Source organism: Cydia fagiglandana, chromosome 5 (assembly GCF_963556715.1).
Source record: "Cydia fagiglandana chromosome 5, ilCydFagi1.1, whole genome shotgun sequence".
Lineage (NCBI taxonomy): Eukaryota > Metazoa > Arthropoda > Insecta > Lepidoptera > Tortricidae > Cydia > Cydia fagiglandana.
This window is the reverse complement of record NC_085936.1, coordinates 10,011,124-10,036,658: the sequence shown is the minus strand read 5'-3', so window position 1 is coordinate 10,036,658 and position 25,535 is coordinate 10,011,124. Positions and strand designations below refer to the sequence as shown.

General features: G+C 37.7%; 1 protein-coding gene across 5 annotated transcripts; it reads left to right on the top strand.

Annotated features, from left to right (window-relative positions):
* The first annotated feature begins 538 nt into the window (after positions 1-538).
* LOC134664439 (guanine nucleotide-binding protein G(q) subunit alpha) lies at positions 539-25,230 on the top strand. Of its 5 annotated transcripts, XM_063521094.1 has the most exons (10): positions 539-838; positions 1,311-1,514; positions 9,419-9,603; positions 12,871-13,025; positions 14,139-14,267; positions 14,421-14,549; positions 15,653-15,782; positions 16,323-16,476; positions 21,348-21,455; positions 22,623-25,230. In XM_063521094.1, the coding sequence occupies exons 2-10, from the start codon at positions 1,397-1,399 to the stop codon at positions 22,703-22,705; spliced, it is 1,191 nt and encodes a 396-aa protein (XP_063377164.1). In that variant the 5' UTR covers positions 539-838; positions 1,311-1,396; the 3' UTR covers positions 22,706-25,230. The 5 variants fall into 5 exon arrangements, with proteins under 5 accessions (XP_063377164.1, XP_063377161.1, XP_063377160.1 ...); XM_063521091.1 differs by lacking the exon at positions 14,139-14,267; XM_063521090.1 differs by lacking the exon at positions 14,421-14,549 and having other exon boundaries at positions 540-838.
* Positions 25,231-25,535: the final 305 nt, after the last annotated feature.

Below are 25,535 nucleotides of genomic sequence, written 5' to 3'. Positions count from 1 at the left end.
GATTATTAAAGCATTAAGGTAGGTATTTGAAGGAATTTAAAATTTATCTTAGAAATGGGAATTTCCAACGCCATCTAGTCTGTATTTTTTGAAATTAAGGTAATTTTTGAATTTAACGCCATCTCTTAGCCAATAGTAGAACTAAGAACTTAACAAGGGTACCTAGTTTGTATACTGACATAATAGTTAAACTATTCAACTCTAGGTGGCGCTAAAAGAAAATTTACATGTTGTTATTTTATAGAATTATAGACTATAGACCAAACTGCTTGTTTCAAGGTGCTGACTACCTACGCCGATTTTGACTTAAGAGTTGACATGACCATAGATAATTTTATTTTTATCTTGGCGTAGGACTCTGGCAGTGCCTCTGTAGGTTATTATATATATTTAATATTAATATAAGGGAAAACCTTTTTAATTCCCATAAAATATTATCTTAAATTATTTTGAAACAGAAATAATAATACTGAGTTACTTTAAATTCATTTAAGTTTCTGCATTTTTCTATGAAAAAGTCAGCAACATTATACATCATAGCTGTCAATTATTTTGATGAGAATGAAAATTATATCTGATTTTCATAATCGGGTGGGGAAAAAAATCAGCTATCGGACACTTTTTTTTCAATTATAATTTTTTCCTCAGCTTGATTGAATTTCGGCTCACATTTTTTTTATTTTAATAATACTCTTACAACGCACGCGCAGAACATCGCCAAAAATCGCCCAGCGCCATATTGAGAGAGGCGGACGTTGTATGACTTGAGTGATTAATCGTGGTTAGTGCAATAATTTGAAGTGGAACATTTGATCGTGCCCTATGGATAAACATTCGGGTACGTAACAAGTAAGAAAGTGCACCCATGAGGTTCCTATCGGCGTCTATTATGCAGTGGCAAATCACATCGTAACCTAGACATAGGCCGTTCTAGTTATCAGTAGATTACCTAGGTATCATCAATCCGCTATTTGCTCACAGTTTTAATCTTATTAATACACACGTGTGGGGGAATAGTCATGGGTTTCTTGAATTTAGTTACAATAACAAGAATATACGATCGCTTCCTAAGACTCCACGCTCGTATATAAACGAATTTCAAAGTGTTTATGTCGGCAGTTGACAGCAGCGTATATGTATATGACCGATCATAAGTCACCACACCCAGTGACCGGATTGTCGGTTTTAGTATTGAATCGTTTCGCGTTCGGATGGTTGTTCGCGCGTCGTGCCGTCGGTACGTGATATTGTGAGAATTCGTAACGTTTGTTTAATTCGCGAGGTGTCAATGTGAAATATGTATTTTCTAGGAGTGGTGTGCCTTGGTTGAAAGGCCTGCCGAAAGGACAGGGCTCCGCGCGCGAGGAAGGACTGCGGCCCTCCGCCCTGAGGAAACATGGACTGCTGCATGTCAGAAGAAGCCAAAGAACAGAAAAGAATCAACCAAGAAATAGAGCGGGTACTCCGGAAGGACAAACGTGATGCCAGGAGAGAACTCAAACTTCTGCTGCTTGGTAAGTTACTTCTTTATTCTAATTAACATGCTGGTGAATACCTTGACAGTGACCTGGCACAAATTAAAATACAGGGAAATGTTAATGGTTGCTAACTGATAAGCCAATCTTCCCTTTAAGCGACCATACCAAATATTTTAAGTGTTGATAAATAATTATTTTGTAATTTAAGCATTTTAACCATGCATTGACTTTAATTAACCAAGAATGCTGTGATTATAATCTGTGGCATTTGGCCAAATTCTAAACTGCATGTTTTCAGTCAATTTGAGTGTTGTTTTAAAAGTCGGAACCTGTTGATTTTATGTTTAGTTCATAGGTATATTAGTCAAATTTTAATTTTTTGCATTACCGATACTTTTTATCTTTCTACTTGTACACACTCTTAGCTGCAGACTGAATATTTTTAAAGATAAGATCATAATCTGTATTGCTTTTTTTTCTCACTACAATCTTAAGAGATTTTTTTTGGTTTTCTCTCTTTCATTTTGGTAGGTATCTATAATGTGTTAGCTTACTGAGGTTATGACTGCAAATTTTATATTTTACACAATCATTCACAGGCAGCATTTTTTTCTATTGATCAGTGCTTAATACTATATTTGTACTGTATTGTAACTTCTTGGAATTAATCATAAATGTATTTTGTGATCCAAGAAATCTAAGAATATAAGGTAAGGTGGGGTAAGACTATCACCGGGACAAGACAAACACTTGTATGGAGTCCTCATACTGTTTGTCTTGCCCTAAGCAAAATATACTATGTTCGTCTCACCCCATCTTTCCTTAGCTTAACACAAAGAAAAACCAGACAAGTGCGAGTCGGACTCACCCACCGAGGGTTCCATACTTTTTAGCATTTGTTGTTATAGCGGCAATAGATATACATCATCGAAAATTTTTAACTGTCTAGTTATCACGGTTCATGAGATACAGCCTGGTGACAGACAGACGGACAGTGGAGTCTTAGTAATAGGGTCCCGTATTTACTCTTCGGGTATGGCACCCTACAAAAAAATCACTGATATTAAATTTATGCTACATAGCTAAATGACAAGTACCGTATTTCCAGGGTCTTAGCTTTTTTTATTTTCTGAGGGCCATAGTTTGATCTTTGGCTTTGCCATATATTGTTAGCTGGCCAGATTTTATGGCCTTTGGCTTTCCCTCTTTTTTTTTCTGTGATAATCATTTGGACCGGCCAGCCTATTTGATAAGGGGGTTCATTTTTTTTTATTAAAAGTCAGTGGCTAACCTAAAAGCGGATGCTATGGGCATTTATTATTTCAAATAAGATTTATTTTCAATCTTTATGGGCATTTTTGTTCTAATTACGATTTTATCAATATTTTACAAGATTAAAATACTTATCCTACATTAGCAGAGAAAGGTCCATAGATAAAATGGGACCTTACACCAGCCTAATCTATAAATAATAAATAAATATTAGGGGTTGGGAGACATTTTACACAGATCAACCTAGCCCCAAACTAAGCAAAGCTTGGTTGCTAGGCAACAATATACATACTTATATAGATAAAGTATATACTTATATACATAGAAAACACCCATAACACAGGAACAAATATTTAAGTTCATCACACAAATAAATGCCCTTACCAGGATTCGAACCCAGGACCATTGGCTTGACAGGCAGTCACTATCACTACCCACTAGGCCAAACTGGGCAGTAGATCTATGTAAAACTACATTTGCTTTAGAGTCTGGTCTGAGTTTGATGTAATAATGTTCAATCTTGCAAACTTACCTGTAAAGGATCATATTGCACATTGTGTAATTTGACTCAATTTATCTACAGAGAGATAAGCTGAGATAGCTATACGTTCCAGTAACTTATAGTCTGGGTGGCAACTCTATGTCACCGTAGAATAAATAAACTATTGGCTGTATGTGAAGTGCATTGTGGAAGAACTAGCAACAACACAGTGGATAGTAATAATTAATCTAATAAAAAAGTCTTTATCAGGAGTTCCTCTTTATCATATGGCACTTTTTAACTGTAAATGCTTAGTTTGTTGATGAAAATACAGAAATCGCTGTATGTATGCTTATAAGATCTGAGGAGTTCCCTCAATCCCTCATGGATTCCATGATCATCAGCCTAAACCTGGATAAAAATGTTATTTATAAATGTTACTGGCTTACTAAATTTAGCCAAGAGGACAAATCGCCAAAGTGAACTATGCATCGTTAAAGAGTTCCGTTTTGATCGTCATCAGTAGTTCCATTTCATTAAAGTCATTTTTTCTAAACATATACGTTGCTATAGATTAAAATGCCTATAAGATTCGAGGAGTTTTCCTGACATGTTAGGAATTTTAGCCTTTTGTCAGGAATGGGGACGGAACACGGGAATGTCAGGATTTTTTTTGAATAGATAGACTTTTTTATAAAGTACGTACCTTTTTATTTACTTACTTAAATTAATCCAAAAAAATAATGAATGCGATCCACTCAACTTATCAATAACTTCATAATTATTAATTAACAAATCTTTATAATTAAATTAGCTCGGCTAAACCGAGCCCCCCCGGAGGTCGTCAAAAATATGAATGTCAGGAAAAATATTTGGAAATCAGGAATTTTATCAGGAAATTCTAAATTTGTATTGGAATTGACACCAGATATATATGTATTGGATTTAAGTAATTTTCACAACATATGTCACTCGTCACTGCTAAAAGCGGATTGCCATATCTCTTGTAGGTCTCTCCTGTAAATGCCCCATGATAAGTGGTCAATCGGCCTGATTCGTACTTTAAGATAACGTCAAATATTACGTCTAGATACGATATGGATTAGATATGTCTGTGTCAAATGTGACGTTTCTTCCAACAAAATCGTCACTTGACACTGACATATCTAATCCATATCGTATCTAAACGTAATATTTGACGTAGGTATCTTCAAGTTCGAATTGGCCAGTATGACATGCTCCATAAATTGTTGTGAGGCACAGGCACACCTTTACATTAGGTTACTAATACTAATTAGTGAACAGTAAAAGCCACATTATATTTTTTGCAAGCTATAATGGACTCATGTTTCATTTATTAGTAGTGTAATTCTGTTAGGTTTGAATTAAAATTAAAAAAAAAGTAAGACTAGGTTGCCACTGCAATAATTTGTTTGTAAAATAGTAAATTCCTGTTTATAAATAAACACGCTAAGATAATTTACTTATTGGTAATTTTACTCGTACGATAAAAAAAAGTACTTTTATTTATTTATTTTTACATAAATACAAGTCGCGCTAGTAAAAGTGGCAACATTGTCTTAGTTTTTTTGATCTTGAATTACGATTTTCGGTATATAGAAGAATTAATTATGATCAGGATTTTTTTTACTTACAAATTACAATAAATCCTGTATTAGCTTTCAAGGGTGAGCATAGTTAGATTAATAAGATAATAAGAAACAAAAACATTCAAAATATTCTTAAAAGATTTTTTCGTGCGTGATAGGGGTGGACGTATGGCCACGCGTTGGGCGGACAGAATAACGTCAGAGACAAACGCCACATTGCAGGCTAGCATGCACTGGGCCCAAGACAGACCGGCTTAGAGAGCACTGATGAAAAGTGTCCACATTCGTCACGTCCCTCAGCCACGAGGATACGACAAGGATGAAGAGTTTTTTGTATCTTTCCTACCTATCACGTTAAAAATGCAGTAAAATCATCATTATCCGCTGGCCTAGCCACGCCCGTCACCAACCAAATCGTTCCTAATTAGAAAGTCAAGTTCACAGTGACAAGTTCAAGGTATACATACTATCCTTTTTCTTTTTCTTTGCCCACACACTTACAAAAATACATCTGTTCCCATTGGTTATTAAGTATTAATTTAAATATAAATTTAAGTTATGAAGTTTTTTTTTAATTAGCCTATTGTAGTGCCCCACTGTTGGGCAAAGGCCCTCCTCCTGATTTCCACAACTCCCGTTGTAGTGCCTTCTCCGGCCAGCCACTGATGAAGGCGTCTAAGGCCCACTTGCACCATCCCACTATCCCGGGGTTAAGCGGTTTAACCGTCAACCCAGTGTCAAATTGTACTGGTAACCATGGTAACTCCAGGTTTAACCGGCTAACCCCGGGTTAGTGGAATGGTGCAAGTGGGCCTAAAGGTGGCCACTGACGAGCCTTCCAACAGTCCAAATAGCGTGGCTGCAATCCAAAATCGGTCCGTGAATGTCAAAAACGTACAATGTTTAATATTAGGATGCCGTCCATTTGGATGAATCCATTGTAACGGCATCCATTTGGAAGTCTCGTCAGTGGCCTGCTTAAGTCGTCCCGCCATCTCCGTCAAGTTTTCTTATATATCTACTAATATTGTAATATTATGAAAGTAACTTTCTGTAGTCTGTCCTCCTCTTAAGTAACGCTTCACATTTAAGTTTGGTGAAGCCATGTCATTCCAAGTACATATTAAAGATCTATCTTCTTCCTATGAAAAAGTGTGACAAGGGGTGGGGGTTATAAAAAATCCAAATCGTGTGTGATGTAATTCATGGAGGACCCCTTGTGAACATTATTAACATTATTTGCAATTTGCATCCCTCTGGTGTTGCTGGTGTCCATGGGCGGCGGTAATCGCTTACCATCGGGTGATCCGTCTGCTCGTTTGGCTCCTATATTACAAAAAATTAAATTTGGAAAATTACCACCGGAACTAATAGTCAAGTATGTCTGTATGTAGGGCATGCAGTACCGGTCCCGGTACCAAGAATTTCATTTCCCGGTTCTGGGCATGGCCGGAACCGGGATTCCCGGTTCTTCCCGGTTCCCAAGGCATTTTATGATGATTTCTAAGAATCTTTATAAATGCCTGCCTACAATCTTTATAAATGACTTATTTTCATATACATAGTTGCGGAAATATTAATAAATTACCTATTGTATTAAAAAAAGACACTTTAATTGGCGTTCCAACCTATTTTACGAAATTTATGTAACCGGCACAAAAGTAAGGTAAACGTACTATAGTGCTCGAAATGCTAATGCCCAATAGATGACACCTTGCTGTCATCTCTATTGGCAATGACTTAAGTTTCAAGATGACATGTACTGGGACCGCGTCGAGTACCAGTATGTTTACCTTACTGAGCGATGTTTCAAAAACAAAATTGAAATAGAAAACTGCTTGATTTTTTACAATTTACCATTATCCGTAATATTGATTTAAAATACTGGAATGCTTACTTTACTAGGTTAGTTTCTCGGGTTATTTGGGTCCCCCGTTTCATATCACCATTATTAAATGTTATTTAATGTCCCTAGCTAAAGTACTAAAACATTACTACTATTGAAATGGGAAAAATAGTCATATGATGAGAACCGGGAAGTACCGGTACCGGGTCTTCAGTACCGGTTCTTTTGACACTATAAAATTCCCGGGAATTCCCGGGAATTTGAGAACCGGGAATTCCCGGGAGCATGCCCTATTTGTATGTAACTACGTAAATATTAAACTAATATATACAATATTCAATGTGGCTACTATAATGCTGCTGCCAGCGCCATGTCAAACTCAAGTGCATACCTACACAGATAAAAGTCAATTTCGATCAAAAACCAGATTGGCTAAAGTTTTCCATGGTAGTGACCCCAATAATGACAACTGTTTAAATAAATAATTTGTGACGTTCCACGGGTAAAGGTACCTTGTGGCTGTTGGCGTTTATCACCACATTAGTATTGGGGTATTGTTAACAACAGCGTAAGCGCCAACCGCCAAAAGGTACGTTTACCCGTGGAACGTCACATTTAGCGTTTGAGTCTGAGTCTGGTCTGGTCCAAATTAAATTTTGACACAATCATCATCATCATCAACCGAGGGATGTCCCCATATTTTTATAGGGCTCACTTGCGAAGCCTGGGGTGAGCTAGGCAACTTGATCCCGAGATATGGGCAAAGGCAGATTTCAAATTTAAAATGCGTAATTAAATAATATTTTGTAGGTACATATGAATTGAGTAGAAATTTAAAAGTGGCAACACTGTAGTATCGTTCCGTTTTCTTATATAAATTGGTTTGAAAGGGACGACACTACAGTGTTGCCACTTTTTAATTTCCACTCTTTTTTGCCAAGCTGTAGAGCATGACTCTGTACCGTGTATCGCTGACGTTGCATTTTCCTCATTGCACAACCGAACTTTGGCTAAAGAGCGGTAAATGCGGTTTGACTGAAGCATAGAGAATAATAGTAAGCATAGAGTGGCCACTCCATAGTCTCCATACATCAGCATTGGTACCAAAACGACTTTTATTTTCGTTCGTCGACATCTAGCATCGAGAATTATCAGTACCACAACTTGATGCTAGATGACTCGAGTGTCGCGACTCAGGAAAATTGTATTGAACAATATTTTACAAATAATATTACAAGCAGAAGGATTTGAAAATAGAGTACCGGTTAATCCGGTTATTATACATTGTATTAGCTGGAAATTGTTGAGCATAGACTTTTCGGTCGTCGCAACATGTATTGTCAAGTAGTTTGCAGTACTGATAATTCCGACAATAATAGTCATTTTAGTACCGAAACTGATGCATGGAGTGAGATCTCCATGTACTTTTTTCTCTGTGCCTGAAGTCGTCATTTTCATCCGAACATTTTTGAATAGTCGATAATTTTAGTTTTTGCTCGTGAGAGCTTACTCTTCCTAATACAAATCAAAAATTCAAAATTTGCTAGTGAAATTTGCGAGTAGGAAATAGGTAGAGTTGAAGTTTTTTTAAATTGAACCATACAAAACAAATGCCTGTTTCAATTGAAAATTACTAAAATTTCATCGAACTGAATAAGTACAGTCAAGGTATTATACACCGTGTTTTTTTTTATTTCCGTTAATTTCGAGGGTGCATTCCTGAGCTTAAATTAAGTTACTTTCTCAAAGACACCGATGTTCTAATTAACTCCATTTCGGAGATAATCAATAATTTATTTTTTTCCTATAAGGCCTCTACAAGCGTGTACACTTGCCTTAGGGCTGGTTTACATATTGGTTAGTGTTAAGAATGAGTTCATACATTTGCTACTAAACTTAAGTACAATCTCGGTCGATCGATGTTCGAAATGACATTGATATGTCACAGATTTCAATTGTTTGGTTGAGTTAAATGTAATGCCCGTGTTACAACAACGCTATATGCTACATTTAATTACTTTTTAAACTTAATTTTTTCTTTAAAAAAAAAAGCAAAAATATTTTTTTTTTTTTAATTAACTATGCCAATTAGTTCACTTAAACGTTCTTAACCATACTCCGAAGTTAACGGAATTCAATAAAAACACGGTGTATAAATATCGATACGGACAAAGTGTCAAGAATATGTGTATACGTCCATATTACCCAAAAAAACATTATGGTAGTGTATACAAATTTTTGGCACTTTGTTCGTGTCGATATTTAATACCTTGACTGAGCTAGGACCGTGAGCCTTAACCTTTTCGACGCAGTGTCAAACACAAAAGCTGTCACGCTGATGCCACGTCACCGAAATGTCAAAACTGAAATTGAACTTTATGCATATGCACGTAGGTCTATGTTGCTCTGTGGTCTGTGACCGATTAATTGTGTCGCTTAACTTCAAACTCGGGTAAATCCATTGGACCCTCTCAGCAAATATCTACCCTATTACGTTTTCTTAATACCAAAATCGCATAATCTGACAGATGGATTTACCGGAGTTTGAAGTTAAGCGACTCAATTGGTCTTTGGCGTTGAACCTACGGTGCGCATATATCGGTCATTGGCGTCCAAAAAGTTAAGAGGGTATAATACAATGAATTTAACATAACAAATAAAATAATAAAAATAAAAATAAATAAAAATATATAAATAAATAAATAAATAAAATAACAATTTGTTCCACCAGGCACTGGCGAGTCGGGGAAGTCGACATTCATCAAGCAGATGAGAATCATCCACGGCTCCGGTTACAGCGACGACGACAAGCGGGGCTTCATCAAGTTGGTCTACCAGAACATCTTCATGGCCATGCAGAGTATGATCCGGGCCATGGATCTACTCAAAATACAATACGGGGTTCCGTCCAATTTAGTAAGTGATCGTGATTATATGTGACGTTATCTACGAAAAGGGACCTTATGGTCGATGGCCCACGGCTCGCCCACGATACCGAGCGACTTGCGTCGGCGGCAGCAATAACCATAGGTTGGAGCGTGACACAGCGATCGGACCTTTCGCTCCAACTTATGGTTATCGCTGCCGCCGTCGCAAGTCGCTCGATGTCGTGGCCGAGCCGTTACGCCAGTATTAACGATGCTCCGATATAAATAAAATGCCGCGTGACGCTGTGCGGCGTAAGCGCCATCGACAATAAGGTCCCTTTTCATAGATAATGCCCTATATTAGCTTGTTACTTTTGTAGTTTAGTGTAATAAAATAACTCAAAATGATTCTCGTTAGCAGTCTACGATAGACACTGTTGGACGTACCTATATAGGCAAGAGCAAATCAATATCATTTCCCACTTCGCATCCAGGCCCATTTGCCAGTGGCTTTAAATCTAATTATCTTAATATAATTACCGTTGTACGGGTCAATTTGGTTTAACGTTTAAATAGTTCGAGGACTAGTAAAACTTATATTACAAGCGTGTCGATAAAATGAGGACGTCTCTCATCGTCTATGTATGTTGTGTCGCTTAACTTCAAACTCGGGTAAATCCATTCGGCCCTCAGCAAATATCTACCCTATTACCTTAATACCAATATCGCATAATCTGACAGATGAATTTACCCGAATTTGAAGTTAAGCTAATCATGTAATTCTTTAATTTTCGATTTATTATCCGATGTAATTTTAGAAATCGTCAGTACCGCGAATCAATATCAGATGTGATAATGTATATAAATAGTTGCGATACAATTAAATATGCATAATGTAGGTATATGAATAGCTGCATTACGCTCTTAGTTAATAATAATAATATTTACTTCAAGGAGTCAAATTTTTTATTATGATTGAAATAGTTTTGTATCAATATTGATATTTAATTGGTCACTACAGGACTGATACATTTTTGCCCTTCAAAAACCGGGCTATGCTAATTATTCAACGTTTTCCGGGTATTTTTATATGACAGATTGACAGTATGATCCGCGCCTTGGATGTACTCACATGCAGTAGATGCTTGTGTTCAGATCATGTAGCAGATAAGATTAAATATTTCGGCAGTCTGCTCGATCGAATGTTAGCGGTTATATTAAAACACAACATAAAGAAATAATGCTTTAGAGCGCTGTTACCTTAGCGGTAAGCAATCCGGAGGTTGCGGGTTCAAATCCCGGTTCGTAAAGGGGCCCACTGATTAACAGTCCGCCGGACGGTATGGGCCTGTCAGTTAGAAACAATATTTTCACAGTTCTGAACAACTGACAGGCCTATACCGTCCGGCGGACTGTTGTTAATCAGTGGGCCCTTTAACAATGAGTTTTTCGGAACTTATGTACGATATATCATTTTGATATTTACCAGTCGGTTTTCAATGAAGGAAATCATCGCGAGGAAACAGGATAATTCCTAATAAAGCATAGTTCCTGGAAGTTCAGACGGCAGTCGCTTTCGTAAAAGCTAGTGCCTACGCCAATTCTTAGGATTAGTTGCCAAGCGGACCCCCAGGCATGAGCCGTGAGGAAGAGATAAAGAAATAATGCTTTGAGTTTGCTTTAATATTTACCTGTAGGTAGCGCAGGCGCGTCGAGAATCTAGGTAGAATAATTGCAGTGCAGGGAAAATTAATATTTTTTTCATGTATTAATTAGTATCACTCAGAACGGTGGCAGATTGAATTACAAATCTGAATTCCTATACATTATTTACAAGAAGTTGTAGACCCCTGTTATGTTACATTTCCCAAGAAGAGAAGTAGCTTACGACAATTAATAATAATTATGTAGTTTAGGAAACTCCAAAATCATACAAGCATAGGGAAAAGTTCGATTTAGAATTTCATTTCCGTATTGTGTCACATTTCACGCAAACATGTATCGTGAATTTACAGCTATATAAATAGGTATTAAGAGCGTAATTTAAATTAATAGTAATATAACATAAATATAGGTATTGTATTATTCACCACACTGCTCGGAAAGGCTTACTGCACTTCAAAAACTGATAGGCAAAGTTGCATTTTATTCACATGTGAGGCAAAGTAATCAAATGCAAATTTTGAGTTGTTTTCTTATGTTTGCTGGTAGAATTGACTTGTAACTGATAATTTTGGATGATAAATATTTAATAACATTCATTTGGATTTGATTAGGTTTGATTTTGTTTGATATTTTACATTTAATATTTGCTTCGGGTTGGTGTGGTGAAATTTATTTTAAGCAGTGAAGGATCTCGTTATGTTTTTTTTTATATTAGATATAGAAATCAAAATATTAATAACATTAATATAATTTTTTTTATTTTGAAGAAGTCAATCTTAAAATCTACTTAAATAATGTACATACAATTTCCTAACTTAAAATCTAAACATCTCGTTATTAGCTTGAACGTTTTCCTATGTAGGTAGATAATCCGTAAATGTAGGTGTTTTCCAACCTGCGAACAATAGAAAACTTAACGTCTCATCGGATTTACACAAGTACAAGTTATTACGCAATATAGACTTTATGCAGGAAATGTTAAAAAAAACCCTTGTTCCTAAAATTGAATAGGTACTCAGGGCCAGTTTAGGTGCCTTAAAAACTTATAATTTATTCTACCGGTTAACGTTAAACCTGGTGTTTACCGTCTTGTCTGTGAATGATAAGGATCTTGACCGAATTTTTAGTTATCTCTTTGCGTATATAATATTTTTTTAGGGAATGTTTTTTTTTTTTTGCTTTATACAGCACAACCAACAAGCGGTGGTGGCCAAGTGGATATGACTTCCGACTTTCAATCCGGAGGTCGCGGGTTCAAATCTTGGCTCGTACCAATGAGTTTTTCGGAACTTGATATGATTGATATTTACCACTTGCTTTTCGGTGAAGGAAAACTTCACATATAATTATACACCTTCATACATCTGCGAAGAAATTTAAAGGTGTATATGTGAAGTCCCCGTTTACTTCTTGAAGATGTGATTTTTTATTACTTCTAGGTAGTCGTTTTGACAAAACAACATATTTTAAACATTGTTATCCATTAGTGCGTTAATGACTTCCTGATAGTTGACCTAAATTCAGTATTCGTCAGGAGACAGATAAAACCGCCAGCTCTCACTGCCCACCGTTTCTGGAAGTAATTACTCACTTGAACGAAATCGATCATATGACGAATGCCTATATTTAACGCATTACAAATGATTTTCAGGAAAAGGCGGATTTGATATCATCAATCGACTTTGAGAGCGTGACCACGTTCGAGAGTCCGTACGTCGAGGCGATCAAAGGTCTGTGGGCCGACAACGGGATTCAGGAGTGCTATGACCGCAGGCGGGAGTACCAGCTCACTGACTCTGCCAAATAGTATGTATACTTGTATATTGTCTATAAGTTGGGAAATCAGGGAAGATTGGTGTTGTTGTCCCATTTTTTGTCTACGAGGACGAAAGAGACTGTGACACAAATATTCGCTGAATACAATAGTCATCTAATACTGGATCGATCTTCGGAAAAAAGTTGCATTCTTTTTAACAACAAAGTGTAAGTCAAGAAAGCAACGCGTATAACACACTGCGTTTGCGCTGCGTCAAATTTGGGTAGATCGGTCCTTAAGGTTCAACATAAAGACGTGATATTTCTATTTGTGAGCACCATGTCCGCTCAAATGTATTTGATGGCGATTGGTCCCCTAGTTTAATGTCACACTCTGACTCAACACAGTTCTACAGCAAGCGCAATGTCCATAAAATAAGTATAATTCACTTTTCCGAGAAACCCGTGTTGAGTGAGAGCGAATGAGTGGAATGTCGACTGTAATATTTATGATATGCCTTTGAGCGTCTAGTAATATCGACAGTTAAAGGTAGTAACAGACGTAACTATCAAAACATTACATCATTCTGATTGTATGACTGTAGATACTATTATTTCACTATTACTAATCATCTATACATGATTCGATTATCCTATAATTTATATATTGTCATAAAGTATTATTAAAATTAATAAGCTGAGTGGATGGCAGCCATTTACTTAAACCATTTGTTCCTCTGGGGACTTATAACATTGTAGGACGCTGCCATATAAGCAAATTAATAATAATAATGCTACGCCTTTATTGGTAAACTTTCGATTCAATCTCTGAAATTAAATCCTTCAGTAGATTGAGCGCGTTACTATCGATTGTTACTGCTGAAATAAAACTCGTTTACAGTTTAGTTTACACACCAATCGTAAACACTCGTTTCAGACACTTGTCTTTATAGTCCAGAAAGCATCGGCATACGAAAGTCAGGACCGGGAATGCCAAGCAACATTGACGTTTAAATACGACTCATCCGCGCGTTTTTAAACTAAAATGCCATGTGGCAAACTGCTGTGATTGGTTTAAAATCCATTTAGACGCTCGGCACTAAAGCGTTAGCTTTCATATTTGTTACTTCGAAGCCAGAGATTGAGGGTTTTTTTTTTCTATAGCTACTTGCAGGAGATAGACCGCGTGGCGGCACCCAATTACTTACCGACCGAACAAGACATCCTTCGCGTGAGAGTGCCTACGACGGGCATTATAGAATACCCCTTTGACTTGGAGGAGATACGATTTAGGTAACATTTGGACTTTGCGGGGCATGCGTCGCTTTATGTCTGCGAACTCTTCAGTCTTGCTTCTATTTTGGTGTATAGTTTAAGAATCGGTGTATGTCTGCTCTGCATGCGTATTTATAGGTGCTTTGTTTAGTTGTGCATGATGTATTTCAGTTATTTAAGCGATCTGGCCAGAATCGAGGCGGCGGACTATCTGCCGACGGAGCAGGACATCCTTCGCGCGCGTCAGCCCACTACCGGTATCCTTGAGTATCCGTTTGATCTTGATGGCATCATATTTAGGTATGTCTCAGCGCGTGAAGTTGGAGTGACCCTGCAGAAAGCTAGTCCAGCCTCGCTAAGCTATTTGTTCCTGAAATCCTTAAGATGTTTAATATTCAGTGGTATAACATGCTACGAAATCCAATCATTCCTGTAAGTAGTAGTTGTATGCCTTACCAGCGCCGTCGCAGTCGAGGTGAAGATGGTTTGACGATATTGCCCTATTCTATCTGTGCATGATTTTTTTAAATCTTTTTATTGTCACTAATTTTTCAACTACTAACATTTAACTATTCGCAATATTTCACAAGCTTCTAGAATGAGTAAATATTTTTTGTCGTAACGAATTTACGTTACGAATGTTACGATACTATTCAATATTTTTATGTAAATCAGTACACATGTTCTTGTTATATGTAAAATTATAGTTTGGGAAAAATTGCGAGTTTATTTAAATATATATATTTTAACATAATCTGGTTTTGTGCTTACTTCCTGTTTTAACAGCTTGGTCAATATTGTGTGGGTGTTGTTTTTATATTTTTGCTTGTCACATTAGTATTAATCACACTGCTTAAGGACTCGAAAATTGTGCCTTAAAGTATTTTGAGTCAAAATACATACATATATTCTGCAGCAGAAGAAGTTATGCAAAATAATCTAAACAAGAACCTACTTAAACGGACATGATAGGGCCGATGTATACAAGGGTATAAAGGTCCTGCTAAATAATAAATTTAAAAAAAAGAACCTACCTCATAAACAGTCTAACATGCTCATTATAATATGTGCTTTTTATCAAATTATGTGATTTATTTTCTCAATTTCGCCAAATGATACTTTCCAATAATAGTATATAAAGAGCTGTCTTTATTTCACATGTTCCCATCATCAAAATCTGACGTGATGGTAATGGAACTAATTTTAAAGATATACCTTTTAAAACAAAAAGCAATTTTTCAAATCAGTCCCCGTGTTCTAGAATACGAGTAACAAACTTTTAAATTTTTAGTTCCTTGGATCCTTTTCCATAAATTAAGTCCAAAGTGTGTTACTTTGAGAAACACCGGAGAAAATCATATAGTTATTATTTAATTATAATGTATGTATATGTTTTCCAACAGAATGGTAGACGTCGGGGGCCAAAGATCCGAGAGAAGGAAGTGGATCCACTGTTTTGAAAACGTCACCTCCATCATATTCTTAGTAGCTCTTAGTGAATATGATCAAATTTTATTCGAATCTGAAAATGAGGTAAGTTCCATAATATATTATTTTATTACTCTTATATCGACCCGTCTGCACCTTTAGAAGTAGAACTATTGGGTAATACAAACATTTGGGTTTTTATATACATTTAACAAAAAGTATTCAGAAATGTTTTATAAGGTAACTTTGCAAACGTATGCATGCTACTTTGATACTTACTGGTCAGTGCAGTATCATACTCGTAATGTTTGTGTAAGCAAGATAGCTTATAATAAAAACTTCCCAATTGCATTCCTAAGCTGTTGCTATGGAGCGCAGAGTCCGCTTTGATATTCAATCTCAAGGTTCAAGATATCGTTAGTTTGTAACTATTTCATCATCATCATCTCAGCCATAAGACGTCCACTGCTGAACATAGGCCTCCCCCTTGGATATCCATACGTGCCGGTTGGAAGCGACCCGCATCCAGCGTCTTCCGGTTACCTTAACAAGGTCGTCTGTCCATCTTGTGGGTGGACGTCCTACGCTGCGCTTGCTAGTCCTAGTGTAAATATTTAACTAATGTTAATGTATACGCGTTTCCAGAACCGAATGGAAGAGTCAAAGGCGTTGTTTAAGACCATCATCACGTACCCCTGGTTCCAACACTCGTCGGTCATCCTCTTCCTCAACAAGAAGGACTTGCTCGAGGAGAAAATCATGTATTCGCATCTTGTCGACTACTTTCCCGAATACGACGGTATGTACCATTTTTTGCTGCAAAAATATTGAAATGTAGTTGATATCAACGTAGCGTAATATCGAGAAGGTTCACGATGACGTGCCGCACACGATAGGCATGGCCATATAATAAATAATAGTACTACCGTACAGAAAGGAAACTTCCTACAAAACCAAAGTTTGACAGCGGTTCAGGGTCGAATCATGATGTCCCTTTCTAATATATGCCACTATTAAATCTAAATGAATGTTATTCAACATTTATCATTCAAAATCATCATTTGAAAGTCAATTTTTCCAGCAAACATAAGAAAACAACTCAAAATATGCATTTGATTACTTTGCCTCACTTGTGAATAAAATGCAACTTTGCTATCAGTTTCAAGGGAGCAATCAAGGGGGCCTTTACCAGTTGGTGTGGTGAAATAGTATTTTATGCAACCATTGTTTAAGAGAGGTCAAAAAAGGCGAGTGGCGTGAGTAACAATTTGAGGCGAAGCCGAAAATTGTTAATAAAGACGCCACGAGTATTTTTTGACTCAGTTAAACAACGTTGCATACAATACTTTTTCTACGACCAAGCACTTACTTTGAAATAAAATTGAAAATTTAACAAATCTTTTTAATTTAAGAAGTAGCAAAAATGGAGGGTATGGGCGGGAAAAGAATAAATGACTGAATGAAATTAAAAAAAAACATGACTATGGTTCACTTATTTGTCAGAGATGACATTTAAAATAAGGTTGGCAACACTGTATTTCACTCAATATTTTTTAAGTGGTCATTACACGAAGTATCGTAAAATCGCCAAAAAGATACTGCGTGTATGCACAAATGCTTTTTTGGGGAATATACTATAGACTTGTCTTGACAACTATAAGGTAGGGTTTTAAAGGTGTGTGCACGACCCTTTAAATGACAAATAAAAGTACGGGAGTAGAAAAAATATATTTTCGTTATACAATCATAGAGTTATGTTATAGATGAACTAACAAAATCATACCTACAAATACTCAGGTCTGAAGCGAGAACCGCCACATGGTCTTGACAATAACAGTATCAGAAAGAAAACTGACACAGACAGGTTGATAATCACTTCTGTGAAATTTCGCTAGATTGCTATGATCGAAATATAATGAGCATGGAATAGTTGAAACTAAAACATAAATAAAAATCTATAGAGATGCACAGGAAATTCGGTTACTATCCGGTATCCGGCCTATCCGGCCACTATTTCAATATCCGGCCGGATACCGGATAGTGTCTTACTATCCGGCCGGATACCGGATAGTAATACTGCTTGATTTCGGAGTAAACAAATTGGATTTAAGAAACAGTCACCACTCATTGCGAATTTACAACTTTTCGCACTTGTATCGTATTGTACTAGTTTGGTATGGTCAATGCAGTGAACGCATATATTTAGTATGGAAACCGCCTTTAGGAACATTACCGTTCAAATTCTCGGGCCAAATTAGCACACATACAAAATTACGCCTACATTTAAATAAGACGACGCGTTTACAGAGCCTGTAATCAAAGCTGGTAAACAAAATAATAGTCATCTTTATTACACTAATGGTACATAGCTAAGTGTAGATGAAATGCATATAATGTCAATAACTACCAATCAGCGACATAAATCCGCTAATAACCTTCTTGCTGTACGTACTGGCCGCTGAGAGTTTGCGGTTCATATTTGATTAGAGTATGGCTTGGACAGGGATAGGTTTATGCCATACACTGAAGAACCAGTCAAATAATTCACGTATAATAATTTAATGCAGATTAAAAGATAACTAGTTAAAATGTTGTTATGAAATGACAGACTAACTCAACATAAGTAAATATATCATTGTTGTATAAATGTATTCCGCTATAATAAGTATTTTGTATATTTTATTATCAATTTGTATGGCAGTGCGAAGTCACGTTCAGGTATAGTCTGTCCGTTTTTCTAAGATCAAGTACGCCATTGTAAAAGTATGGTAAACTTGATCTTAGAATTCGGACTGGCTATACAGCCTGCAAAATTTACATGGGTCCACGAATCGGGTCAAAAATATTTGAATAGGCGGAGTCACAATAAATCCCCACTTTCAGTTCCAATGGAAATATTTTATATGTATATAGCCGGTCAAGCAAGTTTGTCAGTAGAAAAAGGTGCAAAATTAAAATTTTGTATGGGACCACACCCGTTCGCGCGCTTACATTTTCTAAATTTGCCGCTCTTTTCTACTGACGGAAATGGCTTGAGAGAGGACCATGTGACGGTAGAGGGTGGATTCAATGATCAACATTTTCAGATAATGTGTGTATTTGTTAAATTAACTCAGTGGAAGTGCATCTACATATAGGAGACCGGGTATGATTATCTCACGAGTTATATCTCATGAATAGAACATATTCTAGATATCTTTCCAGGCATCCACTTAATTTCATGTCTCTCTAATTGGACAGCTTTTTTCCATAGTTCTCTGCGAATAGCATCTTGTGGGAATTTGAATGGAAAGTAATGTAAAATGATAATATCAAATTTGATTATTAATTTGAAATAATTAGGTAGTTTTTTTACAGCTCCATCTCATGAAATAAAAAAGGAAAGTACAAATCTGTAAGAAAGAATTCATTACTACATTTATAATTATATAGAAAATACCTCAACCAAGCACAAGTTAATAAAATAGTCTACTTCATTTGGCATAACACCATCCCTATTATCCTCGCAATTTAAAAAGTCTTATGTTGTTATGAAAGTCGTATGCAGTTGTTACGTTTTAGCTTAGCACGGTAGTATTGAAAACAAATCGTCATGTTTATTCCAAATTTTACTGAAGTTATCTGTTTACTACAAGTGAAAAGTGAAATAATATAACTAAAATAACTTCTGCACCACTTCACGACACATGAAGACATTTTTAATTACAAAAAAACGTTGTTTTTATAAATCAATTTAGCCATCCGTCACTGACTGTCATCTCGGACTCGGACGAACTGAAGTTGCAAATCGAATAGTTTGTAAGCACCGCCTACAATCGAATAGTTTACGTTGGGTCATAACTGAGCGGACAGAATACTTCCATGTATATCAGTTCGCTGGGGTAATGATTATTGATAGTTTACCAAACATCATTTCGTCATTTTTATTTCGTTACTATTCTATACTATTATATTTCGATTATTGTTAAGTATATCACATAATTATTGTGTACCATGCTAAAGTAGGCGCTAGTATCGTCTGGTAAGCTAATTTGTGACGTTCCGTGGGTAAAGGTACCTTATGGGGGTTGGCGCTTACGATATTATGAACGCCGCTCCAATATTATTGCGGCGCTATGTGACGTAAGCGCCGGCCGCCATAAGGCACCTTTTCCGTGGAACGTCACATTTGTTTTATAATTAAGGTTCTTTTAGCACTAATGGTTGCCGAGTTTCCCTTGTTGGTGTAAGCTAGAACATTACTACCCCCTTATTCATAAAACTTTACGGGCCTGAATTAGTAAAATTATGTTTTATCCCTTTCTTACAAATACATAAGTCAAAATGACAGATAAAGACAAACGATTATTAGCTAATTGAGGTTTGTAGCGCGTTTATGAATAAGGGGGTTAATCTCTATTGTGTCGTAAATAAGGCGATGAACATCTGGTTTGATGCTTTCTTCAAGCCCCATTTATGCGATGCGAGAACTTGCACGCAATATTCGATAATTATTTTTAATTACAGAGTAAAATCAATTCAGTCGCTCGACCAAATACCGCAATGTAGTCAAAATCACATTCAAGTTCTTGATCCGTCTAAATGGGGCTTTATGGCGTTATTCATAAATGCATTACAAGCCTGAATTAGCTATGAATCGTTAGTCTTTATATGTCAGTGGCGGATTTGCCCTAAAAAAAAACGGTCACCCATCCAAGTACTGACCCCGCCCGACGTTGCTTAACTTCGGTCAATAATCACGTTTTTTGTATGGGAGCCCCACTTAAATCTTTATTTTATTCTGTTTTTAGTATTTGTTGTTATAGCGGCAACAGAAATACATCATCTGTGAAAATTTCAACTGTCTAGCTTTCACGGTTCGTGAGATACAGCCTGGTGACAGACAGACGGACGGACGGACGGACGGACAGCAGAGTCTTAGTAATAGGGTCCCGTTTTACCCTTTGGGTACGGAACCCTAAAAAACGAACTATAAGGTCCAGTAGGCCCGGAACTAGGGCGGCAAAACATTAGAAGCGGCAGTCTATATGATACGTGCTGAGAAAGTGGCGGCTAGTAGTTAATACAGGGCCTGGGGCCTAGAGCGGCCAAGGCTGCAAATCCGCCACTGCATATGTCTTCTTCCTCGCATTATCCCGGCAATTCGCCACGGCTCATGAGAGCTTGGGGTCCGCTTGACAACCAATCCCATGATTTGACGTAGGCACTAGTTTTTACGAAAGCGACTGCCATCTGACCTTCCAACCCAGAGGGTAAACTAGGCCTTATTGGGATTAGTCCGGTTTCCTCACGATGTTTTCCTTCACCGAAAAGCGACTGGTGAATATCGAATGATACATAAGTTCCGAAAAACTCATTGGTACGAGCCGGGGTTTGAACCCGCGACCTCCAGATTGCAAGTCGCACGCTCTCACCGCTAGGCCACCAGCGCTTCCTGCTTATGTATTTGTAAGAAAGGGATAATAGTACAACATAATTAAACACAATTTAACACATTTGTTTGTGTTGTTTGTTTGTTTTGTTTGTGAATTTAACTAATTCAGGTGCGTAAAGTTTTATGAATAAGGGGATCTCTCGTAGTTTGTTTGAGTGAAGATCGTAATCTCTAGTCTCAGTAATTAGTATGTAGTACTGGTACCGCTAGAGCTGTATGTGTGTGTGTGTGCGCAGGTCCGCAGCGCGACGCCATCACGGCGCGCGAGTTCATCCTGCGGATGTTCGTGGACCTCAATCCGGATGCGGAGAAAATCATCTATTCACATTTTACATGTGCGACAGGTGAGACTACTATTTATAATCTAACTTCTTTATAGGGAGCGTGACTTACGGCTCCGAAACGTGGTCTTTCACTATCGGCCTCATCTCAAAATTCAAAGTCGCTCAACGAGTTATGGAAAGGTGTATGCTCGGAGTTTCTCTGCGTGATCGAATCAGAAATGAGGAGATCCGTAGACGAACTAAAGTCACCGACATAGCCCACCGGATTAGCAAGCTGAAGTGGCAATGGGCAGGCCACATTGCGCGCAGAGAAGATGGCCGATGGGGTCGAAAAGTGCTCGAGTGGAGACCACAGACTAGCAAGCGCAGCGTAGGACGTCCACCCACAAGATGGACAGACGACCTTAAGGCCGCCGGAAGACGCTGGATGCGGGTCGCTTCCAACCGGAACGAATGGAGGTCCAAGGGGGAGGCCTATGTTCAGCAGTGGACGTCTTATGGCTGAGATGAATGAATAGGGAGCGTGCATGAACTATAGACGGCCGCCCAAAAACCCCCTATAGGGACCGTGCGCGTTGGAGGGTCTGCCTTCTTGTGGCCAGAATCGGAAACATATGTGCACAATTGCACATGTACATTGCCAAAGCAAGTTCTACCATCTACCGTTCTCGTCGGTACGTTTCCGTGTGCATAGTAGGTTCTACCATCTTGTGGGCTACATCGGGAGCATAAACGACGCATTTACGCCTCGCGCCAAAAATCTGACGGCTGAAAAATATGCTGCCCCCTACAGTTCATACACGGGGTTTATTCATGGCGCGAAGCATTAGGTCAAGATCCCATTTAGACCAGGAGATGGCAGAACCTACTATTCGAAATTGAGCCAGCGTAAAGTGTAGGGGGCACCGCCTGCTTAAGGGACCCACAGATTACCAGTTAGCTGGACGTTATCAGCCTGTCAGTTGTTCGGAGCTGTCAAATTTGCGTTTAACTGACTAGGTCGATGTGTGTACTTAGTTTTAGTTTTCAGACCATTTTCCTCAAATAGACAACCATTCCATTTTACGTAAAATTATAAAGTGTGTAAAGTTGTCCCATCATAATAAATTTTAATAAAATTGTGACTTAATAAATTATTTATTTTACCATTTTTTTATTTGTTTGTCCACAAAAGATATTATAAATGGTTTTGGTTTCCCGTTGTAACTTGTCTTGTGTGTGTTCCAGACACCGAGAACATCCGGTTCGTGTTTGCCGCGGTGAAGGACACCATCCTACAGTCCAACCTGAAGGAGTACAACCTCGTCTAAGCCACGTGCCCCGACACAAATCTGTGATTGTGTATAACACGTAATATAAACATCATCATTTCACACGGCAGAATGTGTACCTACATTCACGAACTGAGATCGGATGGACGAACTTATTCAACTTACAATGTTTAATGAGCAAGTAAGGATAGATTTAAGTCATTTAACCTTGGAGTCATTTTACCGGCGGCGATCGGGCCGCGCGAGACGCGTCAGGTTTTTTGACATGATTTTTTATGAAGAAGTTATTCACAATTTATGTATGTGTCTGTATCGGTGAATATTAAATTGTGCATTTTAAAAGTTATGGCGAGTCTTGGGCTAACCATGAGCTGCTTTTAGTCATTGTTTTAGGATTTTTGTAAAGTTTGTTGCCATAATATCTTTCTACATTAGAATACATTTATTATGTCCAGACGGATGGATTTGAACAAACTAGTCCAATGAACTTACGCGTGTTTTATATCATCCTCACGGGTCGGGCTCGACACAGGACTTCCTATTAATGTATCGATCGGGTCGCTTCCGTGTTACTATTACGTATTTATTTTAGTTACGAAATGTCTCGTAGAGTTACTGTGGCTCCGGAGCTTGCGGGGGTAGGCGTGATGCGGGGGGAGGCGCCGACAGATTACCTCATCTTATCTCCTCAAAGGACAGACGTATTTTTCAAGCGTGGTTTGACGTAAAGTGTCATCCTATGGAACTTGCTATGTAAACAAACCGCCATATTGAAATTGTCTCTGAATAATGAATTTACTGGCGACTTTTGTTTATATAGTTAGCAAGTTCCATAGAATGATTTTTGCGATTGCTGCATTTGTTAAATTCCTTAACAGAGGATTATAAAATCCAGTAATTGTAAACAGCTTAAGTGAAAGTGGAAGGCCACGGGTTAAATACGTCTGTATAAACGAGGCCTAAGGCCTGACTTTATTCATAGGATTCAATTTACAAAGCACAAACATGTCTATGGCCTTAGGAGGATGTACGCAATCAAGTATACTTCAGTCTTCCTGATGAATGGATAATGGGGATGGAGAGTAGTCGCCGCGTTGATGAGGAACGTGTGACGCGACAGTGGCGCCCTCTGTCCGCACCGACCGACTCCACTGATCCAATTCAGTTTACACACATAATAATTACAAAATCATACCGTTTGTTCTGTTAGCTTGAAAGGTTTATAAATTTATTGTATTTAAAGAAATATTACGTTACTTTTGTACATTTGAATTTTGTTACTTGAATATATGTTATTATTTAAGCTGTTTATATTTAAATATGGTGTTTTCTACACGAATTGACGCAAGTTGTCTTACGTTAACTGTAGGCTTTTTTGTGTACGCAGTGGTCTGGTGTATTTGGTTTCTTCCTAATATCCGTGTACGAGATAAATTCCAAACAGCTAGCCTCATGTCGAACATAGGGAGATAACTACGTTAGGTGTTTAAGGACATTTTTGATGCATTTGATATAAACTTTTTTTACTAGAAACCCAAGGGATTTCAATAAAGCGAATATGTGACTTGTAAAAACCGATACCAATGTTTTTTGCACGAACGCTTTTACCACATGGATGTAATATATTGTACATTTGGGTCTAAATGTGCTGGGTGAATTGAGCTGACAGTTACGTGCCAGGTTTTGCTATTGGCATATTGTGAAGCACAAAGATAGGTACTTGTACACGTTTAAACTTGTTTACCATGTTCAGAGATTTATGTTATCGATTTAGTGTGTTGCTTCGTGTTATTATTTAGTGACTTACTTGTTTATAGTAAGAAACATAGTTTCTATTATGGAGATATATGATTTTATTGTATTAACTTATTTGTTGTTACGTCTTTATTTCTATCGCGCCGTTAGAGGTCCGTTTGAACGCACACGTCATCAGACTTTGTCAATAGCAAAGCTTTAATTGAGATACAGCTGTCTGATATGCTCAAAGATTATGTGAAATTGAAACTTAGCGCACAATATTGGAAACTTTCTTATCGATGTTAACCACTGATGTGCAATCTCTGTGTATGCCCTGTACATAGGAACGTTTCGGTTTGTGCATTAGTACCTCGACTCGCACGCGGTCCAGCGACCAGCGCGGCCGGCGGGGCCGCGGGACGTCCGCGGTGTTCCACTATAGACTGATGTTTTATATAATGGACGTCCACATGACGCCCGACGTGAGTTTGTAATGTCTTCAATTACAGTGTAGCGTTAAAAGGAAACAAAGCACAATGAAACTTATTGTATTGGTGATTAGTTATATTTTAAGAGGCCCCGCGTGCGGCGCCGCGCGTGTACGTGCGAGTGGACCGCGTCCGTGTCTCGGTACGGTTCTTACCTATTTGATTTTACGGTTGGGCGATGACTACACAAATATTGCTAAAACTATATTATAGTCTAACGTTGCTTTACCTTTTGCGTGAGATTGTGAGAGTTTTAGCTTAAGTTTACGACTGAAGACGGATGCCTGTATGAAATATTGTAAATTATAATTTCTCATAAAATATAATTTTTTTCAGCTAGCAAGTTGTTTGAATTTTCCAAGAACAATGTTTTAGATAATGTATATAAATGAGAAACTCATGCAATCGCTTCTATTTACCCTTTGAGATTGGGTTAGAAATACCTTCAATTAACTATACTGAAATAGTTGCAGTTATATCCGCTTTAACCGTTCTGAGCTAGTGACATTCTACCTTTACCCGTAGAATGTCACAAATTATGTATCATCATGCAGGCAGGCTAGCATATCAGAACGATTAAAGCGGATATAACTGCAACTATTTCAGTACTTACGGCGGGAGGCGCTTACGCTGTTATTCACGAC

Excerpts from the sequence above, each read along its gene's own strand:
- LOC134664439 (XM_063521094.1), top strand. The coding sequence starts at position 1,397 with ATGGACTGCTGCATGTCAGAAGAAGCCAAAGAACAGAAAAGAATCAAC. Across the intron at positions 14,550-15,652 it reads CTTGATGGCATCATATTTAG|AATGGTAGACGTCGGGGGCC; the intron begins GTATGTCTCAGC and ends GTTTTCCAACAG. Across the intron at positions 15,783-16,322 it reads TATTCGAATCTGAAAATGAG|AACCGAATGGAAGAGTCAAA; the intron begins GTAAGTTCCATA and ends ACGCGTTTCCAG.